Raw genomic sequence first — 18,442 nt, 5'->3', positions numbered from 1 at the left:
GGAAGATTGTCAGTAGAGTCTGATGGCTACATGCAGGCTCAATAAAACTATGGACATCCAAGCAACTTAGGCAAGATCAGTTAGGGTAGCAGGAGAAGGATGTGGCATCTGCACGCCAGATTTGAGGTTTGCAACTGAAGACACAAAGTATTGCTGGCACAGTAAATCTTGGGGCACTATCATTCCAGAGTGTAATCTAGACGAGTGAGTGCTTGCATAACCATTTTCCCTGCAACCTTGGGTGCCTCATAATGCTTTCCTGCAGTAGCTCCCAACTTGGGCCGCTCATAAACAGTCAAACAACATGCAGGTCACATCCTGAGTGTCCGTGTAGAGCTGCAGCCTGCCAGCAACACTCCAGTCAGACTCTGGTTTCCACCAGCATTGGTTACTACTTGCAGGGTGACCCCAATATACTCTCAGTTCTGAATTTTCCCAAAAAACACGTGTTCTGCACTCTTCAGCTCTCTCCTGGACAGTTCAGATATAAGAAGTCTGTTGTCCCTATAAGGGGGTCAATATGCAATAGTTTGCTACTTTAACTAGAGTTATTCAAACAGTTCAATTTAAACACAACACTGGATTAGTTTTGAATAAAGAATAAAGCAAATTTATCTAACTACAAAGAGATAGGCTTTAAGTGAGGACAAATATAAGGCATTAAAGTCAGAACTGGTTACAAGAGAAACAAAGGTAAAATACTTTCTCGTAACTAAAACTTAAACTAGACTTGGTTCAAGGTAAAATCCTTACCACATATTCCCAGCAACATTGCTAACCAAATTTTCATGTCAGGATTCCTTCCAAAGTCCAAAGGCTGGTTCCTTTGTCATCTTAGGTGACAGAGAGAGAGAGAGAGAGAGAGAGAGAGAGAGCAAGAGAGAAAATACTTGGGCATTCTTGCCCCCCCCTCCCCCCGTTATAGTCCAGTCACTCTTTGAAATTAATTTTCCTAAGGGTTACTCCTAGATAAAATCCCTTCCTGCTGCGAGGATGGAGAGATGGAGGCTCATGGTGAAAGAGGTTCCATGTTGTTGTTTGTTAAAAAGCAGATCAACCTGTTCCTGCCCCCATTCCTTGCCAAAGAATGACCACTTGACAGGTGATTGTCAATCAATTTTGACACCTGGCTAGAAGTGTCAGCTTGTCTTTGAGGAACTGGTTTATGCCATCCCCAAACTTGTCTGGTAAAAACATTTCAGTCATAATTTCAGTTTATGTTCATAACTTTATGTATAATATTGCTACATACATTTCACCAGGATATTATAGACTAACAAGTTATTAGTTTTTTCAAATGATATCTCACAAGGTATGTTTTATACAAAGATTATTACAGTTGTTTGGAGGGTGTGAATACAGGGCTGCATTCAGTCCCGGAGACTTAATCAAATTTTGTGTTTCAGCAAGTGTTTTGGTTAAACAGGATTTGGCGAAGTGGGATTATGCTTGTATTTCCATTTGGAATGCTGATGACTTCGCACACAGCTGGCAGGATAGTTTCTTTTCCCCTCCAGCACTGCATTAGGTAAATGCATATTCTTTGCAAAAATCTGATAATGTGAGTTGCTTTGCAAATATTATGCATTTTAGTATAGGTTACAGCTGTTTAGCTAAAATAATAGGATGATGACTTAACCCTATTTAACATTTTGCATTTTTCCTGTTTTAGATACTATTAGACACATCTCTGACATCTAACTTACTAGTATATTTTGGAAGCTTTGAAGCATTCTAACTTCATTTACTATTGTGAGGAAAAGGCCAGAGCAGTAGCTTATCAAATTTAATACTAAGTAAAAGTGAGTGAGACACTTCTTGTAGCATAGGGAAATAAATTTAAAATTTATGATGGTTAGCACCTTATAACCATAGAATTACTGTACCTTTCTAAGTTGTCAGACAGCCAAAACTTAATCAAACAGAGAATTGTTGGAAACCTCACTTACAGAAATAACAGCTGTTTGGGGAAAAAATGAGGCATGAGCTGCCATTTCCTTTAAAATCTAATCCATGCAGTAGTTTACAGCTGTTCAAAAATTGTGACTCTCTTATCTTTAAACAAAATTAAACTGTGTGTGTACACACACACTTCAGTCTGTATATGATATCCTTATGTATTGATTGGGTAACACTTGCTGACTGTAAATAAATTTTGTTTAAAACATCAGTTCATTTGATCTAGTTTGTGTTGGCAGTGTTAGCTATGGATAAAAAATAAAAGGAACAGATCCTTAGCTGGTGTAAATAGACTTCAGTGGAGCTGACATTTTACACCAGATGATGATGATCTGGCCTAAAGAATTTAATGTTTTTTTTATTTTTCATTAGGCAATAAAAATGTTATTGTTAATACCTTCTTCAATCAGATCTAGATTAAGGGCACCATTCAAAATTTTTTTTTCAAGTTTACTGTTACTTCTTCAGGCTTAAAGTTTATATCTTATTACACTGCCACCTTGTATGCATGTTTGTCATAAATATAAAGGGAAGGGTAAACCCCTTTGAAATCCCTCCTGGCCAGGGGAAAGCTCCTCTCACCTGTAAAGGGTTAAGAAGCTAAAGGTAACCTCGCTGGCACCTGACCAAAATGACCAATGAGGAGACAAGATACTTTCAAAAACTGGGAGGAGGGAGAGAAACAAAGGGTCTGTGTCTGTCTGTATGCTGGTTTCTGCCAGGGACAGAACAGGAATGGAGTCTTAGAACTTTTAGTAAGTAATCTAGCTAGGTATGTGTTAGATTATGATTTCTTTAAATGGCTGAGAAAAGAATTGTGCTGAATAGAATAACTATTTCTGTCTGTGTATCTTTTTTGTAACTTAAGGTTTTGCCTAGAGGGGTTCTCTATGTTTTTGAATCTAATTACCCTGTAAGATATCTACCATCCTGATTTTACAGGGGGGATTTCTTTATTTCTATTTACTTCTATTTTTTATTAAAAGTCTTCTTGTAAAAAACGGAATGCTTTTTCATTGTTCTCAGATCTAAGGGTTTGGGTCTGTGGTCACCTATGCAAATTGGTGAGGCTTTTTATCCAACATTTCCCAGGAAAGGGGGGGTGCAAGTGTTGGGAGGATTGTTCATTGTTCTTAAGATCCAAGGGTCTGGGTCTGTAGTCACCTAGGCAAATTGGTGAGGCTTTTTACCAAACCTTGTCCAGGAAGTGGGGTGCAAGGTTTTGGGAAGTATTTTGGGGGGAAAGACGCGTCCAAACAGCTCTTCCCCAGTAACCAGTATTAGTTTGGTGGTGGTAGCGGCCAGTCCAAGGATAACGGGTGTAATATTTTGTACCTTGGGGAAGTTTTGACCTAAGCTGGTAAAGATAAGCTTAGGAGGTTTTTCATGCAGGTCCCCACATCTGTACCCTAGAGTTCAGAGTGGGGGAGGAACCTTGACAATGTTGTTTATTAAAAGGAATGCCCCCAAAAGAGTATCTCCATGTTGATGATGATGATGATGATGAGCAGGTTTTTAGGGCAGTGCCTAATGGGGCTCCATTGTGCTAGGCACTGTACAAACACAGAGTAGTAGATGGACCCAGCCCTGAAGAGATTACAGTTTAAATAGGCAAGACAGACCTGGGCGGGAGGAGAGGGGTAGGAAACAAGCAGAGTGAACAATGTGGAGGGAACAAATGTCATGTTAATTCCATGATTTTGAGGGCAGGGTAGTTAGTTCAGAGGGGAACAGCTAAATGTAAAGAGAAGTGAAGGGAGAGGGGACATTGAAGGGAGGAGGGATGAGGAGGACAGGGAAGGGGAGAAGAGAGTAAGAGGGGCAGGAGTGAAGCTGAGGGGAAGAGACTGAGATAGGAGGAGGGAGAGGTTGGAGCAAATGGCCAGGAAAAGTCCAGTGAGACTTGTAGAAAGCTTTCTGAATGTCTGAAAGCCCCTGCTTTGGCTGCTTCTGTGGCTGCATGCTCCTACTGGCCAGAGTCTGAGGCTGGTTCCTCCCTGCAGTTTCCCCCAAGGCCACATGGCAGAGTGGAAGGGGAGAAAGGCACCACCTGTGTCTTATGCCCCCAGACAGAGTTTGCTGCTGCACAGTCCTGGATTTTGGAGGAGGAGTGCTGGGAGAACGGGTGGCCGTGGCCTCAGCTGGGCCCCATTTCAGCCCCTTCCCCTTCTCATAGAATCATAGAATCATAGAATATAAGGGTTGGAAGGGACCCCAGAAGGTCATCTAGTCCAACCCCCTGCTCGAAGCAGGACCGATTCCCAGTTAAATCATCCCAGCCAGGGCTTTGTCAAGCCTGACCTTAAAAACCTCTAAGGAAGGAGATTCTACCACCTCCCTAGGTAACGCATTCCAGTGTTTCACCACCCTCTTAGTGAAAAAGTTTTTCCTAATATCCAATCTAAACCTCCCCCACTGCAACTTGAGACCATTACTCCTCGTTCTGTCATCTGCTACCATTGAGAACAGTCTAGAGCCATCCTCTTTGGAACCCCCTTTCAGGTAGTTGAAAGCAGCTATCAAATCCCCCCTCATTCTTCTCTTCTGCAGGCTAAACAATCCCAGCTCCCTCAGCCTCTCCTCATAACTCATGTGTTCCAGTCCCCTAATCATTTTTGTTGCCCTTCGCTGGACTCTCTCCAATTTATCCACATCCTTCTTGAAGTGTGGGGCCCAAAACTGGACACAGTACTCCAGATGAGGCCTCACCAATGTCGAATAGAGGGGAACAATCACGTCCCTCGATCTGCTCGCTATGCCCCTACTTATACATCCCAAAATGCCATTGGCCTTCTTGGCAACAAGGGCACACTGCTGACTCATATCCAGCTTCTCGTCCACTGTCACCCCTAGGTCCTTTTCCGCAGAACTGCTGCCTAGCCATTCGGTCCCTAGTCTGTATCTGTGCATTGGGTTCCTTTGTTTCTTTGTTATCTTTGCTACTACGATCAAACTGTTTATGCTCTAAAATGCAGCTATGCAGCTATGAGCTGTGATCTCGTAGGATATCATACGCAAGATCGGTCCTTGTCCATAGTTAAGGAAAACCAAAAGTGTGGCAGGTACTAGTGTTCGTGATTCAACAGGTGGTATTTCATCTTCTCATATATACAAGAAGGAGTCTTATTGCTTCAGCCCATATTTTCTCTGACTCCCCATTTATTTTAGAATCCATTTCAAAATTGCCTGTATTGTTTATAAATTCTCTGTGACTTTCTCTTCCCTTCCTCCCTCCCTCCCTTTATTTTTTCTTTATATCCTGCTTAACCCCTTCAGCTCATCTACCCTCAGCTGCCTTTGGCTGTTCCTGTAATCTGTTTTCCTTTTGACCCTTTGAAATTGTACATTAAACATGCATCATAGAAAAAACAAGTTTACAGATAGATATATAAGTAGGACCCTACCAAATTCACAGCTGTGAAAAACATGTCATGGACCGTGAAATCTGACTATTGCAGAGGAGACCAGATTTCACAGAATTGGGCGGCTGGAGAGCAGCTCCACCTGAGACACCTCCTCTTTCCTCCTCTGTGGATTTACAACTAAAAGGAGCATCTTAAAGTATGGACTGAGGACCTTCCAATCTTTTGGAGGTTATCAGAGAGACTTCTGCAAGCCAGCAGCCTATTCCATCACATCCTGATATAAAGACTTTGCTATGTATGTAATCTATTAACCATTTATAACTCTCTTCTTTTCTTTTGTTAATACATCTTTAGTTCGTTTACTAGGGAATGGCTGACAGCATGGTATTTGGGTAAGGTCTGACATACACATTGACCTGGGGTGGTAAGTGTCTGATCCTTAGGATTAGTAAGAACCTCACATATGGTGAATTGGATTTTCAGTAACCTCTCACTATGTGAGACCTATTTATCTGGATGGGAGCCAAGGGTTGGAATGACTAAGGGGGACTGTTTGGCTTCTGGATAATCAGTGTGGCATTGCAGAAGCTCTTTTGTTACTGGCTTGGTGAAGCTAATTATAGAATAAACCACCAGTTTTGGGGAATTGCCTCCCCTGTTTCTTGTAGTTTGCCCTGAGTGTGGCATTCTCAGTGTGGTCCATTCCAGGCACCCGGTCACAGGGGGGTTACAGGGCTAGCTGTACCTCTGTCTCCTTTCTGGTCTCTCTCCCTTCAGGTATTAGGCCTTGTGTCTTTACCTCTCCCAGGCTGCAGTTCTATTTCTATTCTGCAGCCTGGGCTACAGTACCGCGTGTATCCATTATTCTTACCCTGAAGGTCTGACTGAATTCAGCCACCTGTGATTCTTCCCTTCAGGAGTCTGTGACCAATGGTGTGTACAGTGACTGGCACAACACTAGGTTTCCTACAAAACAAGTGTCTGTTGTTTCTTAGTTGGACACCAAGCTTCTTACCTGGATATCTTTTAATGGGCATCACTCCCTCTGCTCCCTGTTTACATCTTGTCCCCTGTTTTTCCATTTTAAATTAAAGAAATATTGTCACATACAAACCATGCCAATAACCAGCCCAACATATAGTGTTCAATAATTATCACAGTGTAGCTTCACATCTCTATGACAACCTCATATAAAATTTACAGTACATGCAGTACTCTGACTTCATTTGATGTTTGTCTCCATGTCACCTATAACACATACCTAAGTTTGATTGATGGATTTTAAATTATGAATATTTTAACTTAAGCAGCCATATTTTTAAATGATGCCATTTGAAACTTTCTCTCCTAAGAGAGATGGACCATGTTAAAATATCTAAAATTTTAGATTATTCCAATTTTGAAATGACTCAGAGTTGAAGAGGCCCAATGCTCTAAGCTACTCTAAGATTAATTTTATGTTCACAATTTTAAATTTGCTTAAATATTATCTTTAAACTTTTAGCTGGATTTGTAGATTCCCATTGGGACATAAAAAGAAATGTGATTCTGAAGAATATGGCCCATATTATTAGATCTGGTCTTAACATTTCCAATGGAAATGTATATCTTTTATTGAAATTTTCAACCAAATTTATCAAAATGTTTTGTTGCAATAAGGTCACTTCAACATTTATATTGTATTTTATAATCCTTGTCCCAGTCTGTTTACCCAGCCAGTCCCAGTTCTCCCCCTACATCCTAGTGTCTTGTCAAATCTATCCCTCATTTCTACTGCGCCGGTTCTTCCTCCCACTGTTTCCTAGTCTGTCAGTCTCTTTTTCCAGCCAGTCTCAATCTATGCTCATCCAACTGGTTCTCAGTCTCCCCTTTCCTTCACCAACTCCCAGTCAGTCTCCCCCCACAGCTCTTAAAACCAGTCTCCTTGCCCAACCTGTCCAAGTCTGCCTTCTCACTCAGCTCCCAGTCTCCACTCTTCAAATCCCACTCACAGTTTCTCTTCCCACCTCTTCCTCTAGTCCCACTATCACCAGACTCCTTGTCCCAATCTACTCCTTTCCCTCCCGCTCGGTCTGGCTTTTGTCTGTTCTGCATTTGAATGCAGCTTCCTCTTCACTGCTGCCTGGGTGCCATGGGAGGGGGGGGGGAGCAGCTGGAGGGCTCATTTAGAGCACAGGAGACACAGGTGCCCTTTACTCAGTTCTAGCGTCCAGCCCAACCTTGACCCGGAACACCCATGACAGGGAAAGTTCTTCTGAGCCCCTTAACTCTTGGCTGGAGCATGCTCAGTTGCTGTGTACAGGGCTGGCTCTTGGATATTTGCCACCCCAAGCAAAAAAAATTTTGGCCGCCCCTGCTTTTTTTGGTGCCCGCCCCTGGCTCTGCCCCAACTCTTCCCTTTCCCCAAATCCCCAGCCCCGCCTCCTCCCCCGGGCATGCCGCATTCCCCCCCCATTGCTTCCTGCAGCTCCTCCCCCGCCCCAACCCTCTGTCCTAGCTCACCTCCGCTCCTCCTGCTCCCCTGAACATGCCGCCGCTTCGCTTCTCCCCCCTCCCTCTCAGGCGAGGGAGAGGCAGCGCGTTCAGGGGAGCAGGCGGAGGTGGAGCGGAGGTGAGCTGGGGGTGTGGGGGCACGTTTCTAGTGGCAGCATGGCCGGCACCGGAATGCTGCCCATAGAAATGTGCCACCCCAAGCACCTGCTTGTTTTGCTGGTGCCTAGAGCCGGCCCTGGCTGTGTGCAACTGAACTTGGCTGAAATTTTCCAAAACAATTCAGTCTGAGGCACACAGTTGGTATGGAAAATTTCAGACCAAAGTTTGGTGAAGTTATAAGCAAATGAAAACAGGGTTTTGTAACGGTAAGTGTTGGGCACCCTTAATACCAGCACTACCAATCACACTTATATATTTGAAGGGTGTTGTAGTGGATAGGGCACTGGACTGGGAATCAGGAGACCTGGTTTTAATTCTCAGTTCAACCACAGTCTTCCTGTGTGACCTTGGACAAGTTATTTAATCCATCTATAAAATGGGAATTATACCTCATAGGCTGTTTTGGTGATAAATCCATTAATGATTTTGAGCCACTTGGATACTACAGTGATAAGGGTCATATAACTACACACGTGTGTGTGTGTGTAATAAATAAAAATGAATAAAGCATAATATTTTCCAGGTTAAGCATAATCTCTTTGATTTTTCAGAATACATTTGCAGTGCTAAGTTACAAGAAAATACAAATCAGTAGCAACCATGTCAAGATGCAGCATATTCTCCCAGTAACTGAATGTCCCCTTTGGATTGAGTCCCTCGCTCCCTACAATTAAATTGAATAGTTGGTCACCATCTTTCCACACATAAATTTGCAAACTTCTGGTAAATGAATTGGTGAAACAGAACTTGAAAAAATTGGCAACACTGTCAGATATAATACATATTTTTTCTTATATACTGTGCTAGAGAACATTAGAAATATGACACAATGTATATGTATGTATGTATGTAAAATCTCCTAAAAATGATGTTTCCTTTTTTGTGAAAGTAAATTATATCTGTTTTCTTCCCAATGTTCAGTAGCTGTTTCACTGCTAACATTTCCTTATTGACCCTACAGAAGAAATACCCTTATTGTTGCAAAATTTTCCGCAGTGTAATTTAGTTCATCCAATCATTTTGTGTTGTTACAGAGGATCTTGATGATTTAAGAATGGAAGGAGTAACCAGTGTGATGTCTTCTGGGAGTAAATTTAACCAAACTCGAAGTGCACATCCTGCTGAACCTCAGGCAAAGGTCACGTTGAACATCTGCGCAAGGTGTGCCAGGTAAAACAATAGTCAGTCATAATAACAAGTAGATTCTTTTCTCCAGCTTTTTTAGACAACTACTGTGTTTACTTAAGGGCTAAGGCATGACCGCCCCTTTGCTAAAGGAAAATGACTTTGCTCCTAGCTATCCTTTGGCCTATTTGGCAACTGAATTTTATGTAGTGCGTGATACCATTCACATCAACAATGAATCAGAGTATAGGTAGTCTTGAGCCTTGCTTCACAGCTTGAAACTATTTTAAGCCTTTCTGAATTCCATTAGTTATCTGAGCTTCTGTGGCTTTTCAAGGGATGAATCAGGGAATTTAGCAGTTCAAAATCAATTTAAAAGCACCTGTATAAATGGAACTATAGTTGCACAGGGGCAGTTCAGCATTTCATAAAGTTGCATTTTAACACTTCAAAATCTCATCCTGTTTCACCTCTTAGAAATAATTTAATCAGTTTGAACCCTTTTAGATTTTGGTAGCTGGAAGTAATTTTTGTATTTCCAGTCTGAGGGCATTCAAACAGCTTGGTGTTCCTAAAGCCAAGTCAACTAAGAATGCAACATTAGTTGAAATGTCTTAAATTTTAGATTTAATCTCTCTCTATAGACACAGGATAATTTGGAAGATTTAAAATCATTTAAGCCTGTTTAAATAACAAAACTAGTCTTTTTACCCCGAGGTAAATGGCATAGATTAACAAGACCAATACAGAGGTTTGCTAATTTTCTCTCCTTGCCTTTACCACTGGCTGCTCTGTGTTGTTTTGAGGGGATTAGCTACTTGTATATAGAAATAACCTCTGGTGAAATCAAATTGGTAATTTTGGTGTGTGCCACCCTAGTTTTGCCATTTTTCCATTTTAAGATTATCGCTTTTTAAAATGTCACCTGTTTGCAGTGTTGTTGTAACCATGTTGGTCCCAGGATACTAGAGAGACAAAAAGAAAAGGAGTACTTGTGGCACCTTAGAGACTAACCAATTTATTTGAGCATAACACGGCTGATACTCTGAAACCTGTCATTATTTAGAGAGACAAAGTGAATGAGGCAATATCTTTTACTGGTGAAATAGATAAGCTTTCGAGTTTTCACAGAGCTCTTCTTCAGGTTTAGGGATGTTGACTTGAAAACACTCGCTGGTACTCCTAATATACCCACAGGCATGCTAAATCCCCAGCTGTACCACACTGTCAACACTGTTCCCAGAAAGTGATACCTCTGAGAGTTACATGGCAGCATTGTCAATACAGCTGTGTCAACACTGTGAGCGGTAAAGCCTGTAATTCTCGAAAATTTTGCTTTTGGTGGTGAGGTGTTGTACCTTCAAAAATGACTAAAATATAGTCCTGTACCTTAGAGAGGAAATGAATAAAATACAGTACTGATGACCATCTTCCTAAATCATAGGGAATAAAATGTTAACATTGTGCAACATGCTTCCAAATAACCTCATATGTAGACGTAACTACATTTTCGCAACTAAGTGCTCATCCATATGTTAAAAGTTGGAAACAAATAAATTAGGAAGATTTGGGTTTTCTATATGTAGACTTGTACAAAGATTTAATACAAATACTTTATATGGATCTATTTTTAAGGAGTGAGGTTAAACCTACCTTTGGAAGTGTTTGAATTGATACATTGGGTGTCAATGATTGCATTGAAACTAATTGTTGTTGTAATTTCATATTACCTTTCACATCTCTTTTTATTATTTTAAGGGTTATAAATAAATAGTTCCATGTCCTGCTTACCACGGTGTTCTTATGAGGCAAGAAGTCACTTTAGGAGCCACACAGATGTTATTTGGCCACCAAATCCAGCTCACCCAGACTCAGTGGGTTGAATCTTTGAGTCAAATCTTGGCCTACTCTAAGGCCCCTCTGCACCACTGTAATGGTGCACATGGACCATTACAACTGCCTTTGATGGGCAGCTGAAGATTTCCCTGGTAGGTTTTCCCCCTGAGGCTAATTCAGTGCTGACTCAAAAACTGTGGGATGGGACATGAAGGAGGGTTATAAATCCAGCTTTGCTGGGCCCCATGTGTGCTAAATAGTGCTCATATGCACATATGGGTTGATCTGCACACTTCCCTCTCTCAGCCCTGTTGGATGATGGCAGAGAGGACCTGACTGAGAATTTATCTGTCTCTACCATACTCATCACCTGAGTACCTGAACACCTGCCTCCATTCCTTTGACTCTTGCTGCTGTTCATCAGCCTCTTTAAGCTTCCAAGGAACCATAGACCTTTCTGCCCCAATGCCATTGGGGGAAAGCTCTCAAGTTAAAGGTGGAAAATGTAAATGTACTTTCACTGCCTATCCTTGCTCAATTTACATTGGGGACACATTCAAGCAGACTGGTCCACATTCCTTAGTCTAGGGTGGGATGACGTAAGCCGTACATGCAAAACATATTTTTAAGAACATATTTCTAGCACATATTTATATTTTTTCCTATATCACCTGTATGTGCACCCTACAATAATATTAATGGACCAGTGTATTACCAGTTCACATATGATACCTTAGATGACACAGTTTAGATACAGATTAAGACAACAGTGAGTTGGGGTACACTGAGTTGGTCAGGACAGCTGAATCTCACTGCTACATACCAGGGGGCCCCTTGTCCTCTGGCATTGGGGTGCTCTTAGGGTCACATTGACCTATATTGTGTTTATAGTTATGCACCATGATCTTGGTAGTGGGCACTTTAGAAAAAAATGAAAAATAAATACAAATTAATATAAGTTATTATTAGAACTTTTAAATACGGTTAAACAGGTAAGTGTGTTCCCATTAACTTCACCCATTTTATGGCTTGTAATAATGGAGCTGTATAAGGTGACTTAAAGTGAATACTCCCATTTAATTTCAGTGGAAGTTCTGTAGGTAGGAGACTTGTCAAATCACTTACCATTTATCACAGGCATTTTGGCTGCCTGTGGAATGAATAGAACTTCTTCACTTATGCATTTTTTGCTTAATTGGCAGAGATTTAAATATTGGGAAATGTGCATCTTGGCTCAGACAAAAATGTAATTTTACCCCTGCATTTGCACATCCAGGTCCTTTCACCCTCCTACACTTTTCAAATGTGCCCTTCTCCAATTCGACTCCTAGGCCAAGGTACTCTCTCTGATGCTTTTACTAGAGGTTTCCCGTCTTCCTAAGAGGAGGCTTTGTGACACTGCAGAACTGTTCTGGGAGGGATTTCTGTAGATGACTTCAGGAGTTTAGCAGTAATGCTTTTAAATAGTAGCCTAATCATCATTAATTCTTTTGATTTGATTGTGGATATGATGCACATTTTTATAAAATTTCTACCATAATTCTTTGCCATAATCATCAACTAATTTTATCCACTGTGTAACAAAAGATGACCCATAAAGAGCTTCTTTTACAGTACATTCTCCAAGGTCCTGACTTCTCTCTCAGGAGGAAGTGAGAGCTTTCTTAGAAAGTGCTGGAAATAGGAGTCCAGAAATATCCAGGCATGGGTTTGAACTAACTACAAAAAGTTCAATGATTGATGAATGTGCAGGCGGGTCTTTTTTTCTAAACCTCAAAAGCTGATAATTTCCCTAACTAGTCCTCTTCAATTGATAGGTATATCAAGGCAAAGATCAGTACTATTAATAAAACGTAACATTCTCCTCCTAGAGATATGGATGATAAAGATGTAGGTCTCGTTCAAGTCATCGCACCAAATTGCTTTGTAAAATTTTATGATACAAAGGAGGGTCTTAAATCTACAGGGTGATAAAGAGGTTTGTTGACTAGAATACAGACTACAGATAGAGAGCTTCCTGCTTTCCATATAGATGTTTCGCACATTGGGAGAGAAATGCAGATGGATAACAGCTTGAGAGAGTTTTCAAACTGGAAAATAGTAATAAAAAAATGTTTTTCCCATAGCTCTTCAAAAACTAACCAGAGTGCAATTTAGGCATCATATTAAGTCATTTGAACAAAAGGGTAACATAATTCAAAAGGTTCATAGATTGCAGAAATAAGAGACATATAGAAATATCTAGTTTGGAATATTTGTTCTCTGTGATCACAGAGAAGAGAATTAGCAAAGGCAATTTTAGATAGGGAGAATAAATTTGATTTAAAACATTTGAGTAAAATGTTTGTCAACATTTATCTAATAAATAATTGCATTCCATGAAATGGCACAAATCTCTCAGCTGACTCAGAGAATGGTCTGATTCACTGTACAGTAGATCTTATAACTATTGATTCATGAATTTTAGTTTTAGCTGGTGAGTCGTAATCAGACATCTCCCACGTATAAAGAAAAAAACATATGGGTTCAATATTTGCCTACTTACAAGATTAGCAGAAAAGCATCTATGTTTTGTTATATTTTGTAACTTGGCTGTTGTTTCGGTAACACACTCAGTAATACTGTGAAAGAAATTGACATTTACTCTATAACCTGAAGAAGAGCTGTGTGTAGCTTGAAAGCTTGTCTCTTTCACCAACAGAGGTTGGTCCAATAAAAGATATTACCTCACCCAACTTGTCTAATATCCTGGGACTAACACAGCTACAACAATACAGCAAACAATGTAGTCTATAAGGCATTTGTTGATCAGGTATAAGATAAAGCCAGTGTACTTCACTGAGCAATCATTTCAATGGAGTTAAGGGGCTTTTTTTTAAAAGACCACCCATTAGGCTTATATGCCTGCTGCCATGCTCAAAAGTTAAATCTTGTACTTGTGGACTCTTGCCAATACATTCCTGGAAGTAAGACGCTTTTTGTTTTTAATAGTGTAAGGGTGCATTCATTCTTCTTAACATCAGTAGCATACAAAAAGGGGTTGCATGTGATTAAAAAAGAAATGGGATTATAGAAAACATACCCAGCCACAAGCATGAGGGATTCTGAACAAGAATGTCAGAAGAGAGCACTGGTTGCATACAAATGTGTATTTCAAACAATAAAATTTGCTCCATATTTTGATCTGAGACCAGCTGGACCAAGAGCACACAGTTCTCTCCCTGGCTGACCAACAGCAATAGTGAATTGTTTGGGAAATAAAATAACTCGACTGTTAATCTTACTTGAGCATTTAAAAATGTTATGGAGAGAGAATCTGTATGCAGCAGTATTATATCATCACAAAAGGACACTAGTGGGACTTGGGGTCACTGAGAAACCACCTATTGGAAAATTTGATAAGGAGCTATATAGACAACAGTGTATGAGGTTTGGTGAATGGATCTTATATAATTTACAAGCAGAAAAGGAGATGACTGTAATCAGAAAAGAGATTGATGCCATGCTACTTTATGTACTATACACAAATAGTACTACTAAATACCAGGCAACAGAGAAATTAGCCAAAGCATTTATCTACATTAGGAGGAATAGAGACAGAAACAAAAGAATAAACTTGAAAGGAGGCTAAATGGAGTTGGACCCATCTAGGACTTCCCACCCTTCTTGTTGCTGTCCTTTGGGGGAAAGGTGAGATGCTCACAGTGCTCCTTCAGCCTTCACTTCAGCATACAGTTGACTCGCCCTCTTTCTCATTATTTATGTGGTAGTGGCTGGCCTGCTCTGATCACTGTTTCTAGAAGGAGGGGCTGATAGGATGGGCATTTGCCTCTCTGTGGCGCCATTTGGGCTGTTGGAATTGGGCAGGTCCCTCACAGGGGAGATGACTGTTCATTGGGCCTTGAGTGCTCTCCCAAACCTGATCTTTGCACAGGGTTAGATAAGGCTCTTCTCCTTTGAATTCCTGTCTGCAGATGATGGAGCAAATGACATCATTATTGTGGGGGAGTTCTGTGATCAAAGGGATGGGGTTCCTTTTGATCCCTTTCCCTTCTCAGTACTTCCCTGTCTCCTGTATGCTGTTTGGGAGTGAGTGTGGGATGGATTATTCAGCCAACAGGCCCTTTTCTCCCAGGCTGAACTCTGTTTTGGTGATGGCAGCTAATGGGAAGCATTTCAAAGGATGCCCCTTTGAAAACTCTTATATGGTTAAGAGCCAGTCAATCCCAGAAGAATCTTTTCTCCCTTATTTTGGACTAAGTATACTTAATAGTGTGTGACTGTGTGTGTCAGGCTGAGATGATAAAGAGAGCATGGAGTTAAGTAGAGGAGTGCCTGGCCACTGGGGATGTGAAGTGCCTTCTTCCCAACACGCTGCTGGCAACTGAAGGCTTTTACAAGTTTAGTTATTTTATCCCCGCCAGTAGCTGGCATCCTTGATATGGTGTGTCTTACATTACTAGAAATTAGGGAGGGGGGGAGAGCAGAAAAAGCAGTCCCACTAAGCCCTGATCTGCATTTTCCTCTCTCTATAAAATCTATAATAAGATCATGTGATTAAAAGTAGGTGGAGTCTATTAGAGAACTATCAGAATTTCTTCCCTAAACCCATCTTCATTCTGCATCAGTATGATCCCCTTTTGTCTGCTAGATTCATTCCCTGCAGTGATATCTTCCTTAAAGCAATTTAACAGGCTAATTTATCCATATATAAATTTAAATGTGTTTTATCTAATGTGCAGCCTTTTATGTAAATCTGTAAAGGGACCACGTTTTTGTTTTTGTTTTATAAAAGTAAATTTCTAGCCATTTCCTTGTAAAGATTTTCCTTGAAAATGTAAACTGCTTACAGCAGTTTAGAGGAACAATCAGTTTGGCTCCACTTCTGCAGCAAGAGTGTCAGAGACCTAAAGATAGCCCTCTCAGATAAATTTTAATCTATAATTAATTGATTAAATTAAGTGTGTAATGCAAAGAATAATTATGCAAATCCTCTCCATAATCGTGATGCTGACCCTGGTAGTGTGTGTGTGTGTGTATGGGGGGGGGATATATATGTTAATGTTCCTAAACAATGGGTAGAAATGGCTTCAGTACAGCAGAAATTAATTTATTTCAGACTTAGTGGTTGATATTGAGTTAGTTTGTGAGGAGGGGAGAAAGGTAATCTCTAAAACACTGTGACCAAGGCTCTTACTTGGAGTGTTAATTAACTCTGAATCTTGCTTCTTCTGATGATATCAAGACCTTTGGTTGTATCTGTTCTTTCTTGCCTTTCCATTACCTAATTGGGTTTCTGTTTATATGTAATAATTCTTAGTGGTTATCCTTTTGGAATGGAGGATGCTGAGCATCTCAGATGACATATCCTCTAGGCTTCTTTTTTGTAATCTTTTCAGATTATTGATCCCTGGATTTAATCAGTAGTTTATTTTTCCTTCTAATAATTTGTGTAAACCTGACAGAATTTAAGTGGTTTGATTTTATAGTAAAATCCCCAAACCAGAGTGGTTAATAGCATTATCTTTGAAGAGTCATGGAAGATGGGCGAGATTCCAGACGACTGGAAAAGGGCAAATATTGTGCCAATCTATAAAAAGGGAAATAAGGACAACCCAGGGAATTACAGACCAGTCATCTTAACTTCTGTGCCTGGAAAGATAATGGAGCAAATAATTAAGCAATCAATTTGCAAACATCTAGAAGCTAGTAAGGTGATAAGTAACAGTCAGCGTGGATTTGTCAAGAACAAATCAAGTGTCAAACCAACCTAATAGCTTTCTTTGACAGGGTAGCAAGCCTTGTGGATAGGGAGGAAGCAGTAAGCATGGTATATCTTGACTTTAGTAAAGCTTTTGATACTGTCTCAAATGACCTTCTCATAAACAAACTAGGGAAATGCAACCTAGATGGAGCTACTATAAGGTGGGTGCATAACTGGTTGGAAAATCGTTCCCAGAGAGTAGTTATCAGTGGTTCACAGTCATGCTGAAAGGGCATAATGAGTGGGGTCCTGCAGGGATCAGTCCTGGGTCCAGTTCTGTTCAATATCTTCATCAATGATTTAGATAATGGCATACATAGTACACTTATAAAGTTTGCAGATGATACCAAGCTGAGAGGGGTTGCGAGTGCTTTGGAGGATAGGATTAAAATTCAAAATGATCTGGACAAACTGGAGAAATGGTCTGAAGTAAATAGGATGAAATTCGATAAGGACAAATGCAAAGTAGTCCAGTTAGAAAGGAACAGTCAGTTGCACACATACAAAATGGGAAATGAGTGCTTAGGAAGGAGTACTGTGGAAAGGAATCTGGGGGTCACAGTGGACCATAAGCTAAATATGAGTCAACAGAATAACACTGTGGCAAAAAAAAAGTGAACATCATTCTGGGATGTATTAGCAGGAGTGTTGTAAGTAAGACGCAAGAAGTAATTCTTCCGCTCTACTCCGCCTCAACTGGAGTATTGTGTCCAGTTCTGGGTGGTACATTTCAGGAAAGATGTGGACAAACTGGAGAAAGTCCAGAGGAATGCAACAAAAATGATTAGAGGTCTAGAAAACATGGCCTATGAAGGAAGATTGAAAAACTTGGGTTTGTTTAGTCTGGAAAAGAGAAGACTGAGAGGGGATATAATAACAGTTACATAACAATTACATAAAAGGTTGTTACAAGGAGGAAGGAGAAAAAAATGTTCTTTTTAACCTCTGAGGATAGGACTAGAAGCAATGGGCTTAAATTGCAGCAAGGGTGGTTTAGGTTGGACATTAGGAAAAACTTCCTAACTGTCAGGGTTGTCTAGGGAGGTTGTGGAATCTCCATCACTAGATATTTTTAAGAACAGGTTAGACAAATACCTGTCAGGAATGGTCTAGATAATACTTGGTCCTGCCGTGACTGCAGGGGACTGTACTAGATGACCTCTCGAGGTCCCTTCCAGTCCTATGATTATAATGGGAGCTTTTGTACAGATCTAGAGATAGCAGGCATCTAAACAGAGACTGTGAAACTTGCTGAAATGCTATAATGGATTTCAGAGAAGTAAAATGCTTTTGTTTAAAGAGAAATAATTATTTTTTATTTTAATGTTTTAGTTCTAGAGCTAGTTTAAAAAGTCTGCTTTCTCCACCAGTGAAAAATTTTAAATGAACAATTGTGATTCAAAATGTCTTGTTTGGAGTTTTTTATTTTAACATGGGTGAATTGAGATAATTTCAAGCCAGCACATCCCTTGGCCTGTGCCGCTTCCTGCCGCCCCCATTGGCCTGGAGCGGCGAACTGCAGCCCGTGGGAGCTGCAATCAGCCGAACCTGCGGACGCGGCAGGTAAACAAACGAGCCCAGCCTGCCAGGGGCTTTCCCTGAACAAGCGGCGGCCCTGGTTTGAGAACCACTGATTAAACAAGCCACTTCATTTTTTCTTTTCCCTCCCTCATATTTGCTTGTATGAAAGGTTATTTCAGTGCCCTCAAAAGAAGAGAAACACACTGAGGAAAAACAATAG

The 18,442-nt window shown here is 40.6% G+C and overlaps 1 protein-coding gene across 9 annotated transcripts in view; it reads left to right on the top strand.

The window, feature by feature from the left end:
* C2H8orf34 (chromosome 2 C8orf34 homolog) overlaps positions 1–18,442 on the top strand; it is a 360,017-nt gene that overhangs the window by 146,016 nt on the left and 195,559 nt on the right. For 8 of the 9 annotated variants that reach the window (XM_048840887.2, XM_048840893.2, XM_048840890.2 and 5 more), the window contains exon 8: positions 9,011–9,146. In XM_048840887.2, coding sequence (XP_048696844.2) covers positions 9,011–9,146 — 136 coding nt within the window. The remainder of the gene's footprint in view (positions 1–9,010; positions 9,147–18,442) is intronic. The other variant, XM_048840888.2, reaches the window with a different exon arrangement.

Source organism: Caretta caretta, chromosome 2 (genome assembly GCF_965140235.1).
Source record: "Caretta caretta isolate rCarCar2 chromosome 2, rCarCar1.hap1, whole genome shotgun sequence".
Taxonomy (NCBI): domain Eukaryota; kingdom Metazoa; phylum Chordata; order Testudines; family Cheloniidae; genus Caretta; species Caretta caretta.
Note: the sequence above shows the minus strand (reverse complement) of the source record. Positions and strands in the feature narration are given on the sequence as shown.